This window comes from Accipiter gentilis, chromosome Z, assembly GCF_929443795.1.
Source record: "Accipiter gentilis chromosome Z, bAccGen1.1, whole genome shotgun sequence".
Taxonomy (NCBI): domain Eukaryota; kingdom Metazoa; phylum Chordata; class Aves; order Accipitriformes; family Accipitridae; genus Astur; species Astur gentilis.
Window position 1 is genome coordinate 255,997 of NC_064919.1, and position 21,106 is coordinate 277,102.

Consider the following 21,106-nt stretch of genomic DNA (forward strand, 5'->3'; position numbering starts at 1 on the left):
GACTCCCTTCTGAGGGGGACAGAGGGCCCAATGTGGAGTCCTCACCCATCCCACAGGGAAGCCTGCTGCCTCCCTGGGGCCTGGTTGAAAGACATTACCAGGGAACTCCCGGGTCTGGTTCAGACCTCTGATTATTACACATTGCTGGTTGTGCAAGTTGGCAGTGATGAGATTGCAGAGAGAAATCCAAAGGCAATCAAAAGGGACTTCAGGGCACTGGGGTGATTAGTGGAAGGATTGGGAGCACAGGTAGTGTTTTCCTCAATCCCTTCAGTGGCAGGGAAATTCACTGGAAGGAACAGGAAAACACACCTGGTTAATACATGGCTCAGAGGCTGGTGCCATCAGTGGCATTTTGGGTTTATTTGATCACAGGGAGGTTTACACGGCACTGGGCTTGCTAGCAACAGATGGTACCCAGCTATCTCTAAGGGGTAAAAGAATCCTCGCTCGTGAGACGGCGGGGCTCATAGAGAGGGCTTTAAACTAGGTTTGAAGGGCGTAAGGGATAAAACTGGGTGCACCAGAGATGAGCCTGGGGGCAGCGTGCCAATGTTAGGGGTGGATTCAATAGGCCAGCTCAAATGCATCTCTGCCAGTGCATGCAGCACAAGCAATAAACAGGAGGAGCTGGAAGCCATCGTGCAGCAGGATAGATATGACTTAGTTGCCGTCATGGAAACATGGCGGGACGACTCCTGTGACGGGAGTGCTGCACTGGATGGCTATAAGCTCTTCAGAAGGGATAGGCAAGGTAGAAGAGGTGGTGGGGTGGCTCTCTATGTTAGGGAGGGTTTGGACTGTACAGAGCTACATGATTGTGATGACAAGGTGGGGTGCTTATGGGTGAGGATGAGAGGGAAGGCAGATATTGTGCTGGGAGTCTGTTATAGACCACCCACCATGTTGAAGAGACAGATCAATCATTCTACAAGCGGCTGGCAGTAGTCTCAGAATCATGTGCCCTTGTCCTCATGGGGGACTTCAACTTTCCAGACATCTGCTGGAAATACAACACAGCAGAGAGTAAACAACCTAGGAGGATCCTGGTGTGTGTGGAAAAGAACTTCCTGACACAGCTGGTGGGTGAGCCAACCAGGGGAGGACACTTGCTAGATCTACTGTTTATGAACAGGGAAGGACTGGAGGGACGTGTGTTGGTCGGAGGCTGTCTTGGGCTTAGAGGCCATGAAATGATAGAATTCTCAATTCTTAGTGAGGCAAGGAAGGGGGTTAGCAAAACTACCGCTATGGACTTCCAGAGGGCAAACTTTGGCCCCTTTGAGGCACTGGTTGAGAGAGTCCCTTGGGAGATGGTCCTGAAGGGCAAAGGGGTCCAGGAGGGACGGACGTTCTCTAAGAAGGAAATCTTAATGGCTCAGGACCAGGCTATTCCCATGTGCTGCCAAGTTGAACCGCTGAGGAAAACAACCAGCCTGGCTGAACAGGGAGCTTTTGCTAGGAGTCAGGAAAAAAAGGGGAGTTTATCGTCTCTGGAAGAAAGGGCGGGCGACCTGGGAGGAGTACAGGGATCTTGTTAGGTGATGCAGAGAGGAAATTAGAAAGGCAAAAGCTCAGCTAGAACTAAACCTGGCCACTGTTGTAAGAGACAACAAAAAATGTTTTTACAAATATGTTAACAGTAAAAAGAATCCCAAGGAGAATAGCTATCCTTCAATGGATACAGAAGGGAACGTTGCCACCAGAGATGAGGAAAAGGCTGAGGTACTTAATGCCGCCTTTGCCTCAGTCTTTAATAGAGAGATCAGTTATCCTCAGGGTACTCTGCCTCCTGAGCTGGAAGGTGACGATGAAAAGCAGAATATACCCACCCTTAATCCGGGAGGAAATAGTTAGTGACCTACTACGCCATCTGGACACTCACGAATCTATGGGACCAGATGGAATCCACCCAAGAGTACTGAGGGAACTGGCAGAGGTGCTTGCCAAGCTGCTCTCCATCATCTATCGGCAATCCTGATCAAAGGGGGAGGTCCCAGAGGACTGGAGGCTTGCCGGTGTGACACCCATTTATGAGAAGGGTCGGAGGGAGGATCCGGGGAACTACGGGCCTGTCAGCCTGACCTCGGTACTGGGGAAGATTATGGAACGGTTTGTCTTGAGAGCGCTCACATGGCAAATCTGGGACAAGCAGGGGATTGGGCCCGGTCAGCGTGGGTTTATGAAAGGCAGGTCCTGTTTGACCAACCTGATCTCTTTCTATGACCAGGTGACCCGCCTAGTGGGTGAGGGAAAAGCTGTGGATGTTGTCTACCTTGACTTCAGCGAGGCCTTTGACACTGTCTCTCATAGCATATTCCTTGAGAAGCTGGCGTCTCATAGCTTGGACAAGTGTACTCTTCACTGGGTGAAAAACTGGCTGGATGGACGAGCCCAGAGGATTGTGGTGAATGGGGTGAAATCCAGTTGGTGGCGTGTCACAAGTGGTGTTCCCCAGGGCTCAGTGTTGGGCCCTGTTCTGTTTAATATCTTTATCGATGATTTGGATGAGGGGATCGAGTGCACCCTCAGCGAGTCTGCAGACGACACCAAGTTGGGAGGCAGGGCTGATATGCTTGAGGGTAGGGAGGGTCTACAGACTGATCTGGACAGGCTGGATGGATGGGCCGAGGCCAATCGTGTGAAGTTCAACAAGGCCAAATGCCGGGTCCTGCACTTGGGTCACAGCAACCCCATGCAACGCTACAGTCTTGGGGAGGAGCTGCCCGGCAGAGAAAGACCTGGGGGTGCTGGTTGACAGCCGGCTGAATATGAGCCAGCGGTGTGCCCAGGTGGCCAGGAAGGCCAACGGCATCCCGGCCTGTATCAGAAATAGCGTGGCCAGCAGGAGCAGGGAAGTGATTGCTCCCCTGTATTTGGCACCGGTGAGGCCGCACCTTGACTACTGCGTTCAGTTTTGGGCCCCTCACTACAGGAAAGACATTGAGTTGCTGGAACGTGTCCAGAGAAAGGCAACAAAGCTGGTGAGGGGCCTGGAGCACAAGTCTTATGAGGAGCAGCTGAAGGAGCTGGGGATGTTTAGTCTGGAGAAAAGGAGGCTGAGGGGAGACCTCATCGCTCTCTACAACTACCTGAAAGGGGGTTGTAGTCAGGTGGGTGCTGGTCTCTTCTGTCAGGCGGCTGGAGGTAGGACTAGAGGAAATGGCCTCAAGTTGCGGCAAGGGAGGCTTAGGTTGGATATTAGGAAAAATTTCTCTACTGAGAGGGTTGTCAGGCATTGGAACAGGCTGCCCAGGGAAGCGGTTGAGTCACCATCCCTGGAGGTGTTCAAAAAGCGCGTAGACGAGGCGCTCCAGGACATGGTTTAGTGGGCACGGGTGACGCCTGCACTCGATGGTCTCGAAGGTCTTTCCCGACCTAAACGACCCCCTGACTCCATGACTCCATACCGGCCCCCACGCCGTCCCCCACGCCCCGCCCCCTGCAGCCCCTGGCAGCCCCCCTGGCGCCGCCATTGGCCGCCCCGGCCCCGCCCCGCCCCTTCAGGCCCCGCCCCGCAGTCCCCCTCCCCAGCCCCCTCTACCCCTCCGGGCGGGTCGCGCATGCGCGCTGCGCCTAGCCCAGCCCGCCGGCCGCGTCCCCAGCAGGTACCGGGCGGGGGGGGGGACGGACGCGACCGGGGGGAACCGGGGTGGGGGGCCGGGACCCCTGCCCCTGCCCCTGCCCCTGCCCCAGCCCACCGCACCCCACCCCATCCTGGTACCGCCAGCCCGGTCCCGGCCCCGGCGCATCACCGCGCCCCGGCCTGGGCCCGGTGCGGCCCCCCCGCCCGGTGCCCCCGCCCCATCTTGGTGCCGCGGGCCCGGTCGCCACCCGCATCCCACTATCGCCATCCCAGTACCCCCATTCCAGTATCCCATTCCCACCCCCGTATCCTCATCCCTGTATCCCCGTATCCCATCCCCATCCCAGTATCCCCATTCCTATATCCCATCCCTGTATCCCATCCCCATCCCAGTATTCCCATCTCTCTATCCCATCTTCATCCCAGTGTTCTCATCCCTGTGTACCCATCTCCATGTCCCATCCCTGTATCCCATCCCCATCCTAGTATCTCCAACCCAGTATCCCCACCCCAGTATCCCATCCCCATCCTAGTATCCCATCCCAGCATCCCATCCCCATCCCAGTACCCCCATCCCAGTACCTCCATCCCAACATCCCATCCCCATCCCAGTATCCCCTTCCCTGTATACCCATCCCTGTATCCCATCCCCATCCCAGTATCCTCATCCCAGTATCCCCACCCCAGTATCCCCATGCCAGTATCCCATCCCAGTACCCCCCCGGTGGGCCCGGCCATTCCGCCCACCTTCTGTACCCCCTTGCCCCCCCCATGCCAGGAGAAGGGGGGGGATGTTGACACCCGCAAAAGCCACCAACCCCCGGTGCTGCTCCCCCTCCCATCACCCCCCTCCCCCCTCAGGCTGTTGCCATGACAAAGGAGCATGGGGGGGACCCCCCAGTGGGGGGGGCACCGACCCCCGACCCCCCCAGCCCCATGGTGGAGCGACGCAAGAAGCCGATGGTGCACCCCGCTGCCCCCGCCCCCTTGCCCAAGGACTATGGTGAGACCCCCCCCCACCCTAAGACCCCCCCCAGCTCATCACAGGTGTCCCCAGGGGACCCCATAGGGACACATCCAAAAAAAAAAAAAGCTGGGGGAGGGGGGACGCTGGGAGGGGACCCAAGTGGCGATTCTCTGATGGCTGATATTGGGTTGAGCAATGGGGGGGACCTGACACTCCCCTCTCCCCCCCAACCTCGGGGGACAGGAACCCTCCCCAGGGAACAGGGGACCCCATGGGGACAGGGACTCCCCACCCCCCAAAAAAAGGCATGCATGGGAGAGGGTCCCAAGTGGGAATTTGGGGGTTCTCTGATGCCTGCTATGGGGTTGTACATTGCTTGGTGTCCCCCTCCTTTGTGGACAGTGACACCCCCCCATGGGGACAGAGTCACCCCTCCCCCTCTTTGTCACAGAGACTCCCTCCATGGCAGGTGACCCCCATGGGGTGGGCACTGGGGCCCCAAGTGGGGATTCTCCAATGGCTGATATGCGATTTGTGCACCACGGGGTGCCCCTTCACACACACATCCTCCTTTTGTCCCCCACCTCCTTGTGTCCACCCCCCCAGCCTTCACCTTCTTCGACCCGAACGACGCAGCGTGCCGGGAGATCCTGCTGGACCCTCGCACCACTGTGCCCCAGCTCTTCGCCATCCTGCGCCAGTGGGTGCCCCAAGTGCAGCACAGCGTTGATGTCATCGGCAATGAGGTGGGGGGGAGTGGGTCAGGGTGCTGGAGAGGGGGGCTGGGGGGTCCGGGTGTCATGGTGGGGTCAGGATGCTGGGGGAGCCGTGGGGGCAGGGGGAAAGCTATGAGGTGCCATGGGGAGTGTGGGGGGGTAACTCGGAGCACTGGGAGGGGGACTGGGGAGGACTGGGAGCCTGAGGGAGGCTACTGGGAGGTCACTGGGAGCACTGGGAGGGGAACTGGGAGCTCTAGGGAGGATACTAGGAAATAACTGGGAGCACTGTGAGGGGAAATGGGAAGGAGCTGGGAGCCCGTGGGAGGGTACTAGGAGGTAACTGGGAGCACTGGGGACATGACTGAGTGCCCCAGGAGAGTTAGTGGGGGGTGACTGGGAGCCCGGGGGGGGTAACTGGGAGGAACTAGTGTGTAACTGATGTGACTGGGCAGATCCTGCGCCGCGGGTGCCACGTGAATGACCGGGATGGACTGACAGACATGACGCTGCTGCACTATGCCTGCAAGGCCGGCGCCCACGGCGTGGGTGGGTGGGACGGGGGGTCCCCGCATCCCCCATGTCCCCAGTATCCCCCAGTCCTGGTGTCCCCACAGTGGCAGTGTCCCCATATTCCCAACATTCCCAGTCCCAGTGTCTCCACACTGGCAGTGTCCCTATGTCGCCAGCATCCCCAGTCCCACTGTCTGTATGACCCCATGCCTGCACTCCCCACCACCCCCAGTGCCCTCCCCTCCCCGCTAGGGCAGCACCATCTCCCACAGCCCCAGCCCCACGGCGGATGCCCCCTGGGTGACGTGCCCATCCCCATGCTGGGTGTCACTGACTCCCAGGGGACCCAGCGGCGGCTGTGCGTCTGTCCACACGGCTGCTGGCGCTGGGGGGGGACGTGACACTGCGGAGCCGCTGGACCCACATGAACGCCCTCCACTACGCCGCCTACTTCGATGTCCCCGAGCTCATCCGCACCCTCCTGCGGGCGGCAGCCCCCCGAGGTGAGGGGTCCCCCCACAACAGGGTCCCTTGGGGGCAGGAGGGAAGAGCATTGGGCTCCCCTAGAGGAAGGACACTGGGGTCCCTTGGGAGGCAGGACACTGGGGTCCCAGGGGAGCAGGACATTGGGGACACTGGGGAAAGGACACTGGGGTTCCAGGGGAAGGACATGGGGGTCCCAGGGGTGCAGGACATTGGGGTCCTCAGGGGCAGGATGCTGGGGTCCCTTGGGGGCCAGGAGATTGGGGTCCCAGGGGATAAGGACACTGGGGTCCCCTGGGGAAAGGACATTGGTGTTCCCAGGGGAGCAGAACACTGGGGTCCCTTGGGAGCAGGACACTGGGGTCCCAGGGGATAAGGACACTGGGATCCCTGGAGAAAAGAGCATTGGGGTCCCTGAGGGGAAAGACACTGGGGTCCCCAGGAGGCAGGACATCGGGATCCCTTGGGGAAAGGACACTGGGGTCCCTTGGGGGAAGGACATCGGGGTCTCTAGGGGAGCAGGATATTGGGGTTCCAGGGGCACAGAACATTGGGGTCCTCAGGGGCAGGACATTGGGGTCCCGGGAGGGAAGAACACTGGGGTCCTCTGGGCTGCAGGACATGGGTGTCCCCAGGGCCAGGACAATGGGGTCCCCAGTGGGGGTTGGGACACTGCAGTCCCATAGGACAGGATGCCGGTGTCCTTGGGGCTGGGAGCCCGGGTTCCCCCCGCAGCCACCCCTCCTCTCTCTCCGGGGTGGGCTGTGCCTCAGTTTCCCCCCACAGTGCTGCACTCGACCTGCAGCGACTTCAGCCATGGGACGGCACTGCACATTGCTGCCTCCAACCTCTGCCTGGGGGCTGTGCGTTGCCTGCTGGAGCACGGGGCTGATCCTGCCCTCCGGGTACCGCGGGGGTTGGGGGGAGCATCAGGGGGATGGGGGGGGATTGGGGTGACTGGGAGGGATTGGGGTTTTGGGGGAGTAATGGTGTATTGAGATGTTGTGGGGGATTGGGAGGGATTGGGGTAGTGGGGGGGAGATTGGGATGGGGTTAGGGGATGCTGGGGGTGGGGACTGGGATGTTGGGAGTATTGAGGAGTGTTGGGGGGGATTGGGGTACTGGAGGGATTGGGAGGGATTGGAGTATTGACATACTGGGGGGATTGGGAGGGGTTGGAGTATTGGGGGTGTAATGGGGTACTGGGGGATTGGGAGGGATTGGGGGGTTGAGGGTTGTTGGGGCATATTGAGTTATTGGGAGGATTAGGAGGGATTGGGGTACTGGGGGGTATTGAGGGGTGTTGGGGGGACTGGGGTACTGGGGATTGTTGGGGTGTATTGGGAGGGATTGGGGTATTGGGGGTGTAATGGGGTATTGAGGTGTATTGGGGGGATTGGGAGGGATTGGGGTACAGGGGGGGTATTAAGAGGGGTGGAGGGACTGGGGGGGGATTGGGAGGGATTGCTATACTGGGGGTATTGCAGCATTTTGGCATTATTGGGGGTTATTTGGGATATTGGGGGGTATTGGGATCCTGGGGCTTCTGAGGGGTATTAGGAGCATTGTGAGGGATTGGGGTATTGGGGAGCTATTTGGGGTTTTGGTGGTATTAGGAATATTCAGGCTATTGGCAGCAGGGGGGGATTGGGAGGGACTGGGGTATGGAGGGGTGTTGGGGGAATTAGGGGGGTTGAGGGGTATGGGGGCTTTTGGGGGTATTGGGCATACTGAGGGGTACTGGCATATCAGAGGCACTGGGGAATTGGGGAGTATTGGGGGGTATTGGGGCTGTTGGAAGAGGCTGGGAGGGGTTGGGGGGGGGATTGGGGGTGATTGGGAGGAATTGGGAGAGACTGGGGTATTGGAGGTACCGAGGAGTATTGGAGTTCTTGGGAGGTATTGGGGGTACTGGGGGGTATTGGGACAGATTGGAGTTTTGAGAGGTATTAGGAATATTTGGGGTATTTGGGGCATGGGGTATTGGGGATATTGAGGGGGATTGGGAGGGATTAGGGGGGCTGGGGAGTATTGGGGAGCCTGAGGGCTATTGGGGTGTCAGAGCTCTTGAGGGTACAGAGGGTTATGGGGGGGCATGCGGGTACCAGCATTATTGTGGGCATCACATTATCGGGGGTTTCAGGGGGCTGTGATGGCACCCAGGGGTGTCAGGGTGCCACATGGGTGCCTTCTCCCACCAGTTACCCTCAAACAGACCCCCACCCTTTTTTTGGCTCACCTCCCCCACCCACCCACAGAACAGCAAGGGTCAGGTGGCGGCCGAGGTGGTGCCGGACCCTACAGACATGGCGCTGGACAAGGCAGAGGCGGCGCTGGCGGCGCGAGAGCTGCGACAGCTGCTGCTGGACGCCGTCCCCCTGAGCTGCAGCCTCCCCCGCGTCACCCTGCCCAACTACGACAACCTACCTGGGAACCTCATGCTGCTCTGCCTCGGCCTCCAGCTGGGTGACCGTGTCCGCGTCGACGGTGGAAAGGTGGGGGGGACGCAAGTGGGGATGTAGGGACAGGGCGGGGGGAGGACGGCACCCAAGCAGGGTGCAGGTAGCATCCATGCAATGGCAGGATGCTCTGCGTGGGGATGCAGGCATGGCGTAGGGGGAACTGGGCTCCAGAGTGGGTTTTGGGGTGAATAGATGGGGTTTCAGGGTGCACAGATTTGGAGGGGACTGGGGGTGTCCCAGGGGTGGTGGGGCGCAGCAGCACCCAAGTGGGGTGCAGGCAGCACCCATGGAATGGGAGGATGCTCTGTGGGAATGCAGGTATGGCATGGGGGGAACTGGCGGTGAAAGGAGGGGTTTGTGGTGCATAATGGGGTTTTGGGGCAGATAGAGGTGGTTTAGGTTGCAGAGATGGTTTTGGGGGGGTCCCAGGTGTGCAGGGGTGCAGCAACACCCAAGGGGGGGCACAGACAGGACCTGTGCAACCACAGGATGTTCTGCGTGGGGATGCAGGCATGGCATGGGAAGTATTTGGGATCAGAAGTGGGTTTTGGGGTGCACAGAAGGTTTTGGGGTGCACAGAGATGTTCCTGGGGTACATACGGGTGCTGGGACCCCCAGGGGTGCAGGGACCCGGCAGCACCCAGCCCCAGCGCAGCCATCTGCTGCACCCTCCACATTGGAAGGGGAATAATGAAGATTTTGGGGTGCAGGAGAGGATGTGGGGGGTGCAGGGGTCACCCAGGGCTGCCATGTCTTGTCCCCCCCAAGGTGGGGACCCTGCGTTTCTGCGGCACCACGGCGTTTGCCAGCGGGCAGTGGGCTGGAGTGGAGCTGGATGAGCCTGAGGGCAAGAATGACGGCAGCGTGGGGGGGGTCCGCTACTTCATCTGCCCCCCCAAACAGGGTAGGGACCCCCAGGGACCCCAGGGGCAGCGGTACAGGACCCAGATGCCTGGGTCCCTTGAGGACACCCCTGGATGTCCTGGTCCCTCTGGGGATGGATGGTGGGACATTGTGGGGGGGAATCCCCTGGCAGGGGAGGGGGGCTTGGCTGGCTGGGACCCTTTTTGGGGGGGGGGGGGGGGCGGTGTCAATTAGGCTCCTGTGTCCCTGGGATGTAGTGGGTTATAGTGGGTTACGCTGGTCTGTACTGGTGCATACAAGTCTGCCTGGATGGCTGGTACTGGTATACTGCATGGTAATAACCCACACTGGTGTGTACTGGTCCACACTGGTGTGTACTGGTCTGTACTGGTATGTGTACTGGTCCACACTGGTGTGTACTGGTCCGTACTGGTGTGTGTACTGGTCCACACTGGTGTGTGTACTTGTTCATACTGGTGTGTACTGGTCTGTACTGGTGTGTGCACTGGTCCACACTGGTCTGTACTGGCACGTACTGGTCCACACTGGTGTGTGTACTGGTCACTACTGGTCCACACTATTGTGTACTGGTCCGCACTGCTGTGTGTACTGGTCCATACTGGTCTGACGTCACCCACCCGCAGGTGTCTTCGCCTCTGTCTCCAAGATCTCCAAGGCGGAGGAGCAGCCCCCAGCGGCCTCCCCCCCCCGCAGCCCCCCGGGACCCCCAGCCCGAGCCCCCCACAAGGCCCGGAAGGACAAGAGAGGTACACCCTGCCCCGCTCTACCACACCCTGCCACGCCCCACACCCCGGGGCCCTGTCCGTTCCCCTCCGCCCCCTCACGCTCGCCCCATCCCGTTTACTCTGTGTTTCCCCTTGGCTCCGCCCCCTGCATGCTCATTGGAGGAGAGCAAGGAGCCTCAGGATTGGCTGGCTGGGGGCAGGGAATGTGAAACCCCGCCCACCCACAGAAGGGGGCGGAGTTCGGGCAGAGGGGAGTGCTCTGCTTTAGCCCCATCCCCTGTGCTGCCACACCCGGGTCACAGCTGGGGGGTGGGGCCTGCCAGGGTGGGGTGCATGGGGGGTGGAGCTGGGCAGGGTGGGGCCTGGGAGGGGGCGTGTCCCACCCGACTCAGCCCCTGGCAGGCTTATAGGGAGGTGGAGTCAGGTGGGGGTGTGGCTGTGAGTGGGTGGGGCTAGGCAGGGACCCTGGTTTGCGTGACCCCACCCCTCAGCCACACCTGGAAGGAGGGGCGTGGCTGCACCGAGAGGGCCGAGGGGTGTGGCCGTGAGATGGGTGTGGCCGGTCTGATCTCGCCCCACCCTCCCCCGCAGCCACCCGGAAGCGTGGCGGGGCGTGGCTGGACCGGGAGGGGCGCCGCGTGGCCCCGGGGGATGCAGTGCTGGTGGCTGGACAGCGCCCGGGGCGGGCCCGGTTCTATGGGCGCACTGACTTCGCCCCCGGTGAGAGGGACCCCCCCGGGACCCCCCCCAAACTGGGACCCCGCCCCAGACTCCCTCCGTAGGGCTGACCCCGAGGGACCCCCCCCAGGACCAACCTCCTTAGGCTCCCTCCCTGGGACATCCCCCTCCCCACACCCTGGGACCCCCTCCCGGGACCCTGCCATGGGAACCCCGCCCTTGCGCACCCCCCCCCCAGACCCCCTTTGGACCCCTCCCCCCATGGGACACCCCCCCTCCCCCCAACCTGGGATCCCCTTTGGGACCCCCTCATGGGATGGACCCTGTGGGATCCCCCCACAATGGGAGCCCTCTGGGACCCCCTCCCACGCTGGGACCCCCCCCCGGGACACCCCCCTGGGACTGACCCCCTGGGATGCCCCCCCTCCCCCCACCATGGGATCACCCTGTACCCCAGGACCCCCCAGGGAGCACCCCCCAACCTGGGACACCCCCATGAGAACCCCCTCATAAGACCCCTCACCCTGGGACACTCTGCCCCCCATAGAACTCCCCCAACTTGCCCCCCCCCCCCCCCCCAGGGTACTGGTTTGGGGTGGAGCTGGACTCAGCCGGGGGGAAACACGACGGCTCCGTTTTCGGGGTGCGGTACTTCTCCTGTCCCCCCAAACACGGCGTCTTCGCCCCCCCCTCCCGTGTGCAGAGGTAATGGGACACACACACACACAACATTGGGGAGACACACACATTGTGTGTGTGGGACATTGGGGGGACACAGGGGGACTTTGGGGGATATTGGGGGGTGGGGGGGGGTGGGGGGGCAGTGGGGGACAAGGAGGGGCATAGGGGGGGCAAGGGAGGGGTCAGGTCTCTGTCCTGTGTTGTGCCCCCCCGCCCCCCCCCCCCCACCATGACATTTACTGCCCTGCCCCCAGGGTCGGGGGTCCCAGGGAGGAGCCGGGGGATGGTGCCCCAGAAAAGAAGGTGCAGCAGGTCACCGGTGCGTGCTGATTGGCTGGTGGGAAGGGGGTGGGGCACTGCTGATTGGTTGGTTGGTGGTTGGGGTGCTGCCCTCGGGATTGGTTGGTGGACCCTCATGATGGGCTGGTGGGGGGGAGCACTGCTGATTGGCTGGTTGGTAGGGTGGGCTGCTTCTGATGGCTGGTGGGTAGCATGGAGCACTGCTGATTGGCCAGGGTGGGATGGATCGCTGCTGATTGGCCAGCAGGAGGAGAGCTCACTTCAGATTAGCTGGTGGGGCAGAGGGTTTTGCCGTTGATTGGGTAGCAGGGTGCAGAGCAGCCGATTGGCCAGCAGGAAGCCTATCCCCCTGCTGACTGGCTAGCGAGACAGCCCCCCCCCCCAGGTGTCTGCTGATTGGCCAAGCTTTCCCCACCCACCCATTGGCCAGCTGGAGGGTGAAGCCTCCCGCTGATTGGCTGGCCGGACCCCGCCCCTATTTCCCCAACCGCGCAATGGCTAGCAGGGGGGTGGGGGGGGGGGCTGTGACCGTGTGTGTGTCTCTCCCGTGTGTCCCCCCCGCCCCGTGTCCCCCCCGGATGTCCCCGCAGTGTCACAGCCCAAGCGCAACTTCCCGGCAGTGCGGACCCCGAAGGACATCACCTCAGAGAGCTCCTTCTCCAGGTGGGGGGGGGGACACGACATTTGGGGGCGTAGGGGGGGACATGGGGACACCCCCGGGTGGGTGTGTCCCGTCCCCCGCCCTGCCCCACGGTGACCCCTCTGTCCCCAGGTTACTCTTCTGCTGCTGGTTCCCCTGGATGCTGCGGGCTGAGATGCAGTCCTAACCCCGCCCCTCCCATCCCCCCGCCTCGCTGGGCCCCTCCCACCCCCCCGCCACCCCTCCCCCACCCAGTGCCTTGGTCCCCTCCCCTCCCCCCCCGGGGAGACGTGATGTGACACCCCTTCCGCCCCCGCCCTGAACCCTGACTCCCTTTGCGCCAGGCTGTTCACTCTGGAACCTACTTATTACAGTGACAGGGTGGCAGGTGGGGTGAGTTGAGGCCAGCCAGCCCCTCCCCTGACGCCCATTTTGGGCTGTTCACCCTCGAACCTACTGATAACGGTGATGGGGATTTGCTGGTGCCAACACCCCCACCCCCCCACTCATTTTGGGCTGTTCACCATGGAACATACTGATAACAGTGATGGGGATTAGCTGGTGCCAGCCCCCCCCTCCCCCCCCTTTGGGCTGCTCTCTCTGGAACCTACTGATTACAGTGATGGGATGAGTTGATGTCAGCCCCCTGCCCCCAAATGCCTTTGCGCCCTGCCCCCCCAGCCCTCTTTTATGGCTGTTCACTCTGGAACCTAAAGATTACAGCGATGGGGGTGAGCTGACGCCTGCCCCTCTGACCACCCTCTCAACACCTGTTTTGGGCTCTTCACCCTGGAACCTACTGATTACAGTCATGGGGTGTTGCTGCCAGCCCCCCACAGAAGCCGCTCTGCCCCCTCCCCCCCATATTGGGCTGCTCATTCTAGAACCTACTGATTAGTTACAGGGAATTGATGCCAGGATCCCTCCCAGAATATTTTTGGGCCCCCCTAAGCCCGGTTCCTCCAGTTCACTCTGGAACCCACCGATTACCCTTGTGAGGAGTGAGCCAATGCCAACCTGTGCCCCCCTGCATTTTGGGTCATTCACACTGGAACCTGCTGACTACAATTGGGAGAAGAGAGGTTTATGCCAGGGACCCTCCCCAAACCTGTTCTTGAGCCGTTAACTCTGGAAACTACTGATTACGCCCGGGGGGGAGGGCGTTTTATGGAAAATGGTTTGGTGGATACTCCAGCGGCTGCTAGTGGGGTTGAGGACGCCCCCCCCCCCCCTCCAAAAAAAAGGGACCCAGGTGTCCGGGCCCCCCCCACCTCCCCCCGCAGTAGCAATAACATCCCCTCCCCCTGCAATCGTGTGAGTGGCTTTAATGTCCTGTGTCCCCCCCCGTACCCCGCCCCCCCTGCTGCCGCATGGTCCCCCTGGACCCGCTTGTGCCACCAATAAACACCTTTGTACGTCCCACGGCTCCGGGGGGAAACCCCAAAGCTGGGAGGGGGGGCTCGGGGGTGTGTATGGAAGGACTCCAAAGATAAGGGGGCGGGCAAGGGAGGGGAGGGCGTGGGGGGACCTGAAGAGCTGGAGGGGGACATGGGGGGACCCCAAAGCTGGGGATGGGCTCGGGATGGGGTAGGGCCCCAAAACTGGGGGGGGGGGGGGCTGTGGGGGGACCCCAAAGCTGAGGGAGAGCTCAGGAGATGGGGGAGGGCCCCAAAGCTGGGGGAGGACTGTGGGGGGACCCCAAATCTAGGGGAGAGGCCCCAAAACTGGGGAGGGATACAGGGGAGGGGGACACCCCAAACCTGGAGGGGGCTCAGGGGGTTGTGGGGGGACCCCAAAGCTGGGGGAGGACTCGGGGGATGGGGGAAAGCCCCAAAGCTGGGGGGGCGACATGGCGGAGGGGGGGACCCCAAAACTGGGGTGGTACATGGTGGGGCGTGGGGTCCCTGTGAGGTCACTGGGACAGGGGGACTCCACGGCTGGGGGGAGATGGGGGGGGGGGGGGGACGCGGGCTAGGGGTACACGGACTGGGGGAGTGGCCCCCCTCCCTGCTCCAGCGCCGCCATCTTGTTCCGGCGCGCCGCGGTGGCGTCAGACGCGCGACCAGAAGGGCGGTGCCCCCTTCCCCGAGCACGCCCACACCGACTGCCTGGCTCCGCCCCGGGCTCTTGGTCCCGCTTCCCGCCGGGGCGCCGCGCCGCTTGAGCCCGCTCGGCCACGCCTCCTCCGCGCCGGCCGAGCTTTCTCAGCCGTCGGCCCCGCCCCCTCAGCGGTCGGCCCCGCCCCCTCAGCGGTCGCGGACGCCTGAGTCCCCGGGCGGGTCCCGCAGTCGCTCCGCGCCGCCGCCGGGCCCGCAGGTACCGGGATCCCCCCCTCGGGACTCCCCCGGGACCGACTTCCCCCCCTCCCCGGGGTCCCCCCGATCCTTTCTCCCCACAACGGCTGCGTGACTCAGCTCCGGCCCCGCCCGGTTCCCGGAAATCCGCACCCGGAGGCGGGAGGGGCTGGGTCCCCCCCATCCCGGGGTGGGGGGATATCTATGGGGCTGGGGGGGGGGGGGATCCATAGGGCCCAGGGGGGGGGGTCTGCAGGGCCCGGGAGGATCTGTGGGGCCCGGGGAAGACCCATAGGGCTGGGGGGATCTATAGGGGCCAGGGGGGTCTCTAGGGCTGGAGGCATCTGTAGGGCCTGGGGGGGGCGTCTCTAGGTCCCCAGGTTTCTGTAGGGGCCGTGGGTGTCTATAGAACTAGGGGTTCTCTGCTGGAGGGGGGTGGTGGGTGTTATCTGTAGAGCTTGGGGGGGCTCTATAGGGTCTATAGGATCCTTCAGGCACCCATGGTGGGGGGGTGTCTTATGGGTCCAGGGGGGGCCTAGAGAAAATGGGGATCTATGGGTTCCAGGGGTGTCTACAGGGCCCGAGGGGTTGGGGGGTGGGGGTCTTAGAGCCCAGGCGGGGCTATGGGATCTGGAGGAGCCCATGGTGCCGTAGGGCGTCAACCTAACGCTGCTCTCTTCTTTTCTTCCAGTCTCTCCCAGTAACCCCCCCAGTGGCCCCCCCAGTGCTCCCAGTAACCTCCAGTGCCCCCCCAGCGCTCCCAGTAACCCCCCAGTTCTCTCCCAGCACTCCCAACAGCGCCCCAGTGCTCCCAGTAACCCCCCAGTGCTCCTAGTGCCCCCCTTTGCGGGGACCATGTTCCTGGTGAAGGGGTTGCTGGGGGGGGGTGGAGGCGGAGGGGGTGGTGGGGGGCTCCCCGGGGGCATTGGCTCAGTGCTGGGGGGGCTGCTGAGCGGTGGTGGTGCAGGGGGGCGCGGGGGCGGTGCCGGGGGGGCCATGGGGGTCCTGGGGGGCGTCATCAGTGCCATCAGGTGAGGGGACCTCGGGGATCAGGGGGGAGAATGTGGGATGGGGGGGCATTGGGAGGGACGACATCGAAAACATGGGGTTGGGGGGGGACACGGGGAGACATTGGGGACACGGGGTTGGGAGGGACACAGGGGGGACACAGGGCATGAGGGGTTGGGGGGACACAGGGGGACATTGGGGACACGGGGTTGGAAGGGACACATGTTGGGGAACACGGGGACACTGGGGATGTGGTGTTGGGGGACACACAGGGGGACATTGGGGACTTGGGTTTTTGAGGACGGGGTGGGGAGAGGGGGTGGGGTTGGGGTGACCCTGGGGGGGTGTCACCCGGGGTGGGGGTGATATGGGGGGGCCGGGGCACCCTGGGGTGCTCTGACCCCCACCCCCACCCCCCAGCGAAGCGGCTGCCCAGTATAACCCTGAGCCCCCAGTAAGTGACCTCCGAGGACAGCCCCCCCCCCCCCCCCAAGATTTTGGGGTCCCCCTACCCTGGTGACCCCCATCCTCACGATGGGGTGTCCTCCCTGCCTGGGTTTGGGAGGTCCCCTTTGACACCCTCCCCCGTGCCTCCCAGCCCCCCCGCACCCACATCTCCACGGTGGATGCCAACGAGAGCGAGGAGGTGCGGCAGTTCCGGCGGCTCTTTGCCCAGCTCGCCGGGGATGTGAGTGACCGCCGGATCCCCCAGGATCTTCCCAGGATACCGCCCCCACCCACCAGGACCCCCCCGACCGCCCCCTGGGAGCCCCCCCCAAGCCCTCCAGGATTCCCCAACCCCCCCAGGGACCCCTCTGCCCCTCAGGGATTCCCTACTGGGCCCATCAGATCTCCGTGGATCTCCCAGATCCTCCAGGATACCCCCCTCCCTGGCTCCCCAGATCCCTGCTCCGCCCCCCCCCCCCGATCCCTCTCGGATCCCCAAACCCCACTGGATCTCCCAGATTCTGCTCCCCCCCGCTAGGCTCCCCCGATCCCCCCTGCATTCCCCAATCCCCAGGGATCCCCAGAGCCTACTGGATCCCCCAGACCCCCTGCCTGGATCCCCCCGATTCCCATCCCACCCACCCCCCCCCGGATCCTTGCTGGATCCCCCTCCCAGATCCCCAGATCCTACAGGATCCCAAGACTCCCCCACCCCCCGATCATGCCCTGGCCTCCCCCAGCCCCACAGGACCACCCCAGATTCTTGGATCCTTCCCAGCTCAGCACTTCCTGGATCCCATGGGTGATGCCCCAGGATCCCCCAGCTGGATCCCCTGCCCCCCCCTCCAATCCCCTGGGATCTGCCCCCCCCCAGCCCCTCCTGCACTCCTCCAGCCGCCAATCCCCAGTGGGTCACTGGATCCCATGGGATCCCCCAAGCACCCCACTATCAGTGAGGGGGGTTCTCTGATCCCCAGGGTAGGGGGCAAGGGCAGGATACCCTGGGGTGGGGGTCAGGGTGGGGGGGACCCCATGGCACCTTCCCCACGCCTGTCTCCACAGGACATGGAGGTGAGTCCCACCGAGCTCATGAACATCCTCAACAAAGTCGTCACCCGCCGTAAGTGTCCACCCAAAAACGGGGGGGGGCGGGGGCAACACAATGAGGGGGGCAACATGTCTGGGGGGTCCTGGGACCCACTGCCCATAAATCACCAGGGCTGGTAAGTGGGGAGCATAGCCCTGTAGCACCCACAAGAGAATCCCCACATGGCCAGGGAAAAACTTCCAAAATATTCCAGTTTTGGTTAAAATTTTGGGGAAGGAGGTGGGTCCCACAGTCGCTCCATGCCGCCGCCGGGCCCACAGGTACTGGGACCCCCCCTGGGACCGACTCCCCCCCACTCCCCGGGGTGCCCCCGATCCTTCCTCCCCACAATGGCTGGGGCACCCCCCCAAAAATCATCTGCCCACTGCCCCCCCAACCCAGATCCTGATCTGAAGACGGATGGCTTTGGCCTCGACACCTGCCGCAGCATGGTGGCTGTAATGGACGTATCCTTTTGGGGTGGGAAGAGGGGGGGTATTTTTGGGGTTCAGGGAGGGGGGGCTTTCCCATTGCCCCTGCAAATCTCCTTGACATCCCCCCCAGAGCGACACAACGGGGAAACTTGGCTTTGAGGAGTTCAAGTACCTGTGGAACAACATCAAGAAGTGGCAGGTGGGGAGGGGGGGCACCCCAAAATCGGGGGGACATCCCAAAATCCGGGAGACCACAAGGAACCCCAAATCTTTCCTCCAAAATGCGAGGGAGGAGCTACAGGGGATCTTCCTGAAGACCCCAAAATGTTGGGGGGGCTATATAGGGGTAATGGGGATCCCCCCCGCCAAGTGGGACCCCTAAATTGGGGGTAGCGGAAAAAGGGGCCTCCTGGGACCCCAAAATTTTGGGAGGGGGGTATTGGGGAAAATGGGGTCCCCCCATCTCTGTAGGGACCCCCAAATCCTGGGGAGAGCATTGGGGAATCCCCAGTTCTGGGGGGGGCATTGAAGCCCCACAAGTTTGGAATGAGGGGGTCACAAGGACCCCTGGAAGACCCCAGAACTGGGGGGGGGGGGACGGACACAGTATGGAGGCAATGGGGCTGTCTCCAATCCTGGGGCAGGGAAGGAATTGCGGGGGTGGATATTGGGGTACAGGGGGCCCACCCAACCCCCCGGTGTTCCCCCCCCCCAGTGCATCTACAAGCAGTTCGACACCGACCGCTCAGGGACTATCGGGGTGCAGGAGCTGCCTGGGGCCTTCGAGGCTGCAGGTTTGGGGGTGCAGTAGAATTTGGGGGGGGCAATTGGGGGGCTGGAAGGTGTTGGAGGTGATGAGGGGGGGTTGTTGGGGGGGATTTGGGGAGCTGGGGGTTGGTTTGGGGAGGTCATGGGGGGCATTTGGGAGGCTCAGGGTGTTTGGGGGGGGATTTGGGGGTCCGGGAGATTTGGGGAGGGTGAGGGTATTGGGGGGTTGGAGGAATTGGGGGTGTCAGCGGTATTTGGGGGTGTTGGAGATATGTGGGGGGGTCAGGAAATTTGGGGGGGTAGGAGCATTTGGGGGGGCAGGGCTCAGAATTTGGGGAGGGGTTGGGGGTATTGGGAGGGTCAGGGGTATTCAGGGGTTCATGGTATTGGGGGGGAATTGAGAGTATTTGGGGGGGTCAGGGGTATTTGGAGGGGTTGTGAGAATTTTGGGGGGGGGTCCAGGGTATCTGGGGGGGGTTGGAGGAATTGGGGGGGCATCTGGAGTATTTGGGGGGGCAGTGTTTTTGGGAGAGGTGGCATCTTGAGGGGGGGCAATGGGTCATTTTGGGCCTTGGGGACATTTTGGGGGAGCTGTGAGGTATTTTGTGGAGCAGCGGGGGTTAAAGGCAGTTTGGGGATGTCAAAGTTCATATGTGTAATTTCCCCCAGGCTTCCGGCTGCCCCCCCCACTTTGGGGTGTACTGGGCCGTCGCTACGGCGACGAGGGGGGGAATCTCGATTTTGACAACTTCATCAGCTGCCTTGTGCGCCTCGATGCCATGTTCCGTAAGGGGGGGCCCCCCCAAATTTTGGAGGGGGTGGGGGCGTGTTGGCCATGGAAAGGGGTAACCCCAAAGAGGGGGGATCCCAGGAGCTGGGGGGGAGCACCCCAGGACTGAGCAATGCCCAGGGCTAGGGGCACCCCCAGAGTTATTGGGGAGCTCCGGGGGTTATTGGGGTTTTGGGGGGGGTCCCCTTGCAAGGGGGCGGAAGGATGATGATCCTGGTTTTTAGGGCCAACCCCCCCTGTTTTGCCCCCCCCCGCCAGGTGCCTTCAAGTCGCTGGACCGGGATGGGAGCGGGCAGATCCGCGTCAGCCTCCAGGAGGTGGGTTTGGGGGTGCTCCCCCCATGGGATGATTTTTGGGGTCCTCTCGGTCCCTTTTTTGGGGTGTCCCCAGACTGGGGGGTGTTCCACAGGAAGGGGTGGAAGGAGGTGGTCCCCCAAAACTGCCCTGGGTCTGCCCAGCCAAGCCCTATATCACTATAGAGCAGCCCAAATCCTTATAGAGCACCCCAATTTTTTAATGGGGCACCCCGGTCCCTATAGAGCACCCCCAAATTGTCACAGAGGCCACCGCACATCCTCAGGAAGTCACCCCCCAATATCTATAGGTAATTCCCCAATCCCTATAGGGACTTTTAGGACACACACCCCCCCCCCCCCCCCCCAATCCCTGTAAGACTTCCCAAATCCCCATAGGAAGTCTGTGATCCCTATAGGGGATCCCCAGCTCCCCGTAGAGCACCCCAGCTCCCTATAGAGCACCCAAGGTCCCTATAGAGCAGCAATGCCCCTGCCCAGACACCCCCCCAATCCCTATAGAGCCCCCTCAAATCCATATAGGGTGGCCCTGATTCCTGGGGGGGGACAGACAGCCCTCCCCCAGTCCCTTTAGGGTGACTCCAGTTCTATAGGGGACTCCTTTGGAGGGGTCCTATATCCCCTATAGGGATACCCTAAATCCCCCTGGGGTGGCCCCCAACCCTTCTGGGCCCTCTGTAGCTGTTATAGGGCCCCTATAGCCCCTATAAAGCCCCTACAGCCCCTATAGCCCTTATAGGACCCGTATGGCTCCCTCTATTCTTTATGGCCCCCTACTGCCCCTGTAGGGCTCCTATAGCCCCCGGTGACCTGGCACCTTCTCTCCGCAGTGGCTGCAGCTCACCATGTACTCCTGAGGCACCTGCGCTTCTGGGGGGCACCTGGCCCTCCCCCCCACCCCTCTGCACCTCCCCACATCTGCACCCCCACATTCACACACACATCCCGCACCCCGCTGCTAACCTCCCCCCCCCACCCGCTGACTGTGCCATGGGGGGCCCAGGCCCCTCCCCAGTAAAGATCACCCAGTCCCACCCAGCTCCTTTGTCTTTTTTTGGGGGAGGGGGAGGTATAGAGCTATAGGGGGGGGTGCTATGGGGGGGCTATAGGGGGTACAGGTGCTACAGGAGCTATGGGGGTATGGGTGCTGTAGGAGGTGTGGGTGCTCCAGGGACTATAGGGAGTGCTATAGGGAGCTATAGGGGATATGGGTGCTACAGGAGCTATAGCAAGTCTGACTGCTATAGGAAGCAATAGGGGGTACAAGTGCTACAGGGGTTGTAGGTGTATCGGTGCTATGGGGGGCTATAGGGGGTATGGGTGCTATC

At 62.4% G+C, this 21,106-nt stretch overlaps 2 protein-coding genes across 4 annotated transcripts; both read left to right on the plus strand.

Annotated features, from left to right (window-relative positions):
- Positions 1–3,549: 3,549 nt before the first annotated feature.
- Positions 3,550–13,140, plus strand: CLIP3 (CAP-Gly domain containing linker protein 3). 3 transcript variants are annotated; one of them, XM_049795875.1, is made up of 14 exons: positions 3,550–3,608; positions 4,448–4,589; positions 5,160–5,299; positions 5,725–5,818; positions 6,124–6,285; positions 7,052–7,170; positions 8,524–8,760; positions 9,496–9,631; positions 10,236–10,358; positions 10,929–11,057; positions 11,597–11,720; positions 11,951–12,015; positions 12,587–12,659; positions 12,769–12,904. In XM_049795875.1, the coding sequence occupies exons 1-14, from the start codon at positions 3,564–3,566 to the stop codon at positions 12,821–12,823; spliced, it is 1,644 nt and encodes a 547-aa protein (XP_049651832.1). In that variant the 5' UTR covers positions 3,550–3,563; the 3' UTR covers positions 12,824–12,904. The 3 variants fall into 3 exon arrangements, with proteins under 3 accessions (XP_049651832.1, XP_049651833.1, XP_049651834.1); XM_049795876.1 differs by lacking the exon at positions 11,597–11,720 and having other exon boundaries at positions 12,769–13,140; XM_049795877.1 differs by lacking the exon at positions 11,951–12,015.
- A 1,681-nt stretch (positions 13,141–14,821) lies between these two features.
- CAPNS1 (calpain small subunit 1) lies at positions 14,822–20,816 on the plus strand. The gene is made up of 11 exons (XM_049795936.1): positions 14,822–14,952; positions 15,622–15,961; positions 16,359–16,392; positions 16,537–16,626; positions 17,448–17,505; positions 17,875–17,939; positions 18,037–18,105; positions 18,622–18,700; positions 19,344–19,460; positions 19,723–19,781; positions 20,609–20,816. The coding sequence occupies exons 2-11, from the start codon at positions 15,786–15,788 to the stop codon at positions 20,633–20,635; spliced, it is 774 nt and encodes a 257-aa protein (XP_049651893.1). The 5' UTR covers positions 14,822–14,952; positions 15,622–15,785; the 3' UTR covers positions 20,636–20,816.
- Positions 20,817–21,106: the final 290 nt, after the last annotated feature.

Coding starts and splice junctions, on each gene's coding strand:
- CLIP3 (XM_049795875.1), top strand. CDS start 3,564: ATGCGCGCTGCGCCTAGCCCAGCCCGCCGGCCGCGTCCCCAGCAG. Junction 11,058..11,596: donor GCGCACTGACTTCGCCCCCG/GTGAGAGGGACC, acceptor CCCCCCCCCCAG/GGTACTGGTTTGGGGTGGAG. Junction 11,721..11,950: donor CCCCCCTCCCGTGTGCAGAG/GTAATGGGACAC, acceptor CCCTGCCCCCAG/GGTCGGGGGTCCCAGGGAGG.
- CAPNS1 (XM_049795936.1), top strand. CDS start 15,786: ATGTTCCTGGTGAAGGGGTTGCTGGGGGGGGGTGGAGGCGGAGGGGGT. Junction 16,393..16,536: donor AGTATAACCCTGAGCCCCCA/GTAAGTGACCTC, acceptor CGTGCCTCCCAG/CCCCCCCGCACCCACATCTC. Junction 17,940..18,036: donor GCATGGTGGCTGTAATGGAC/GTATCCTTTTGG, acceptor CATCCCCCCCAG/AGCGACACAACGGGGAAACT.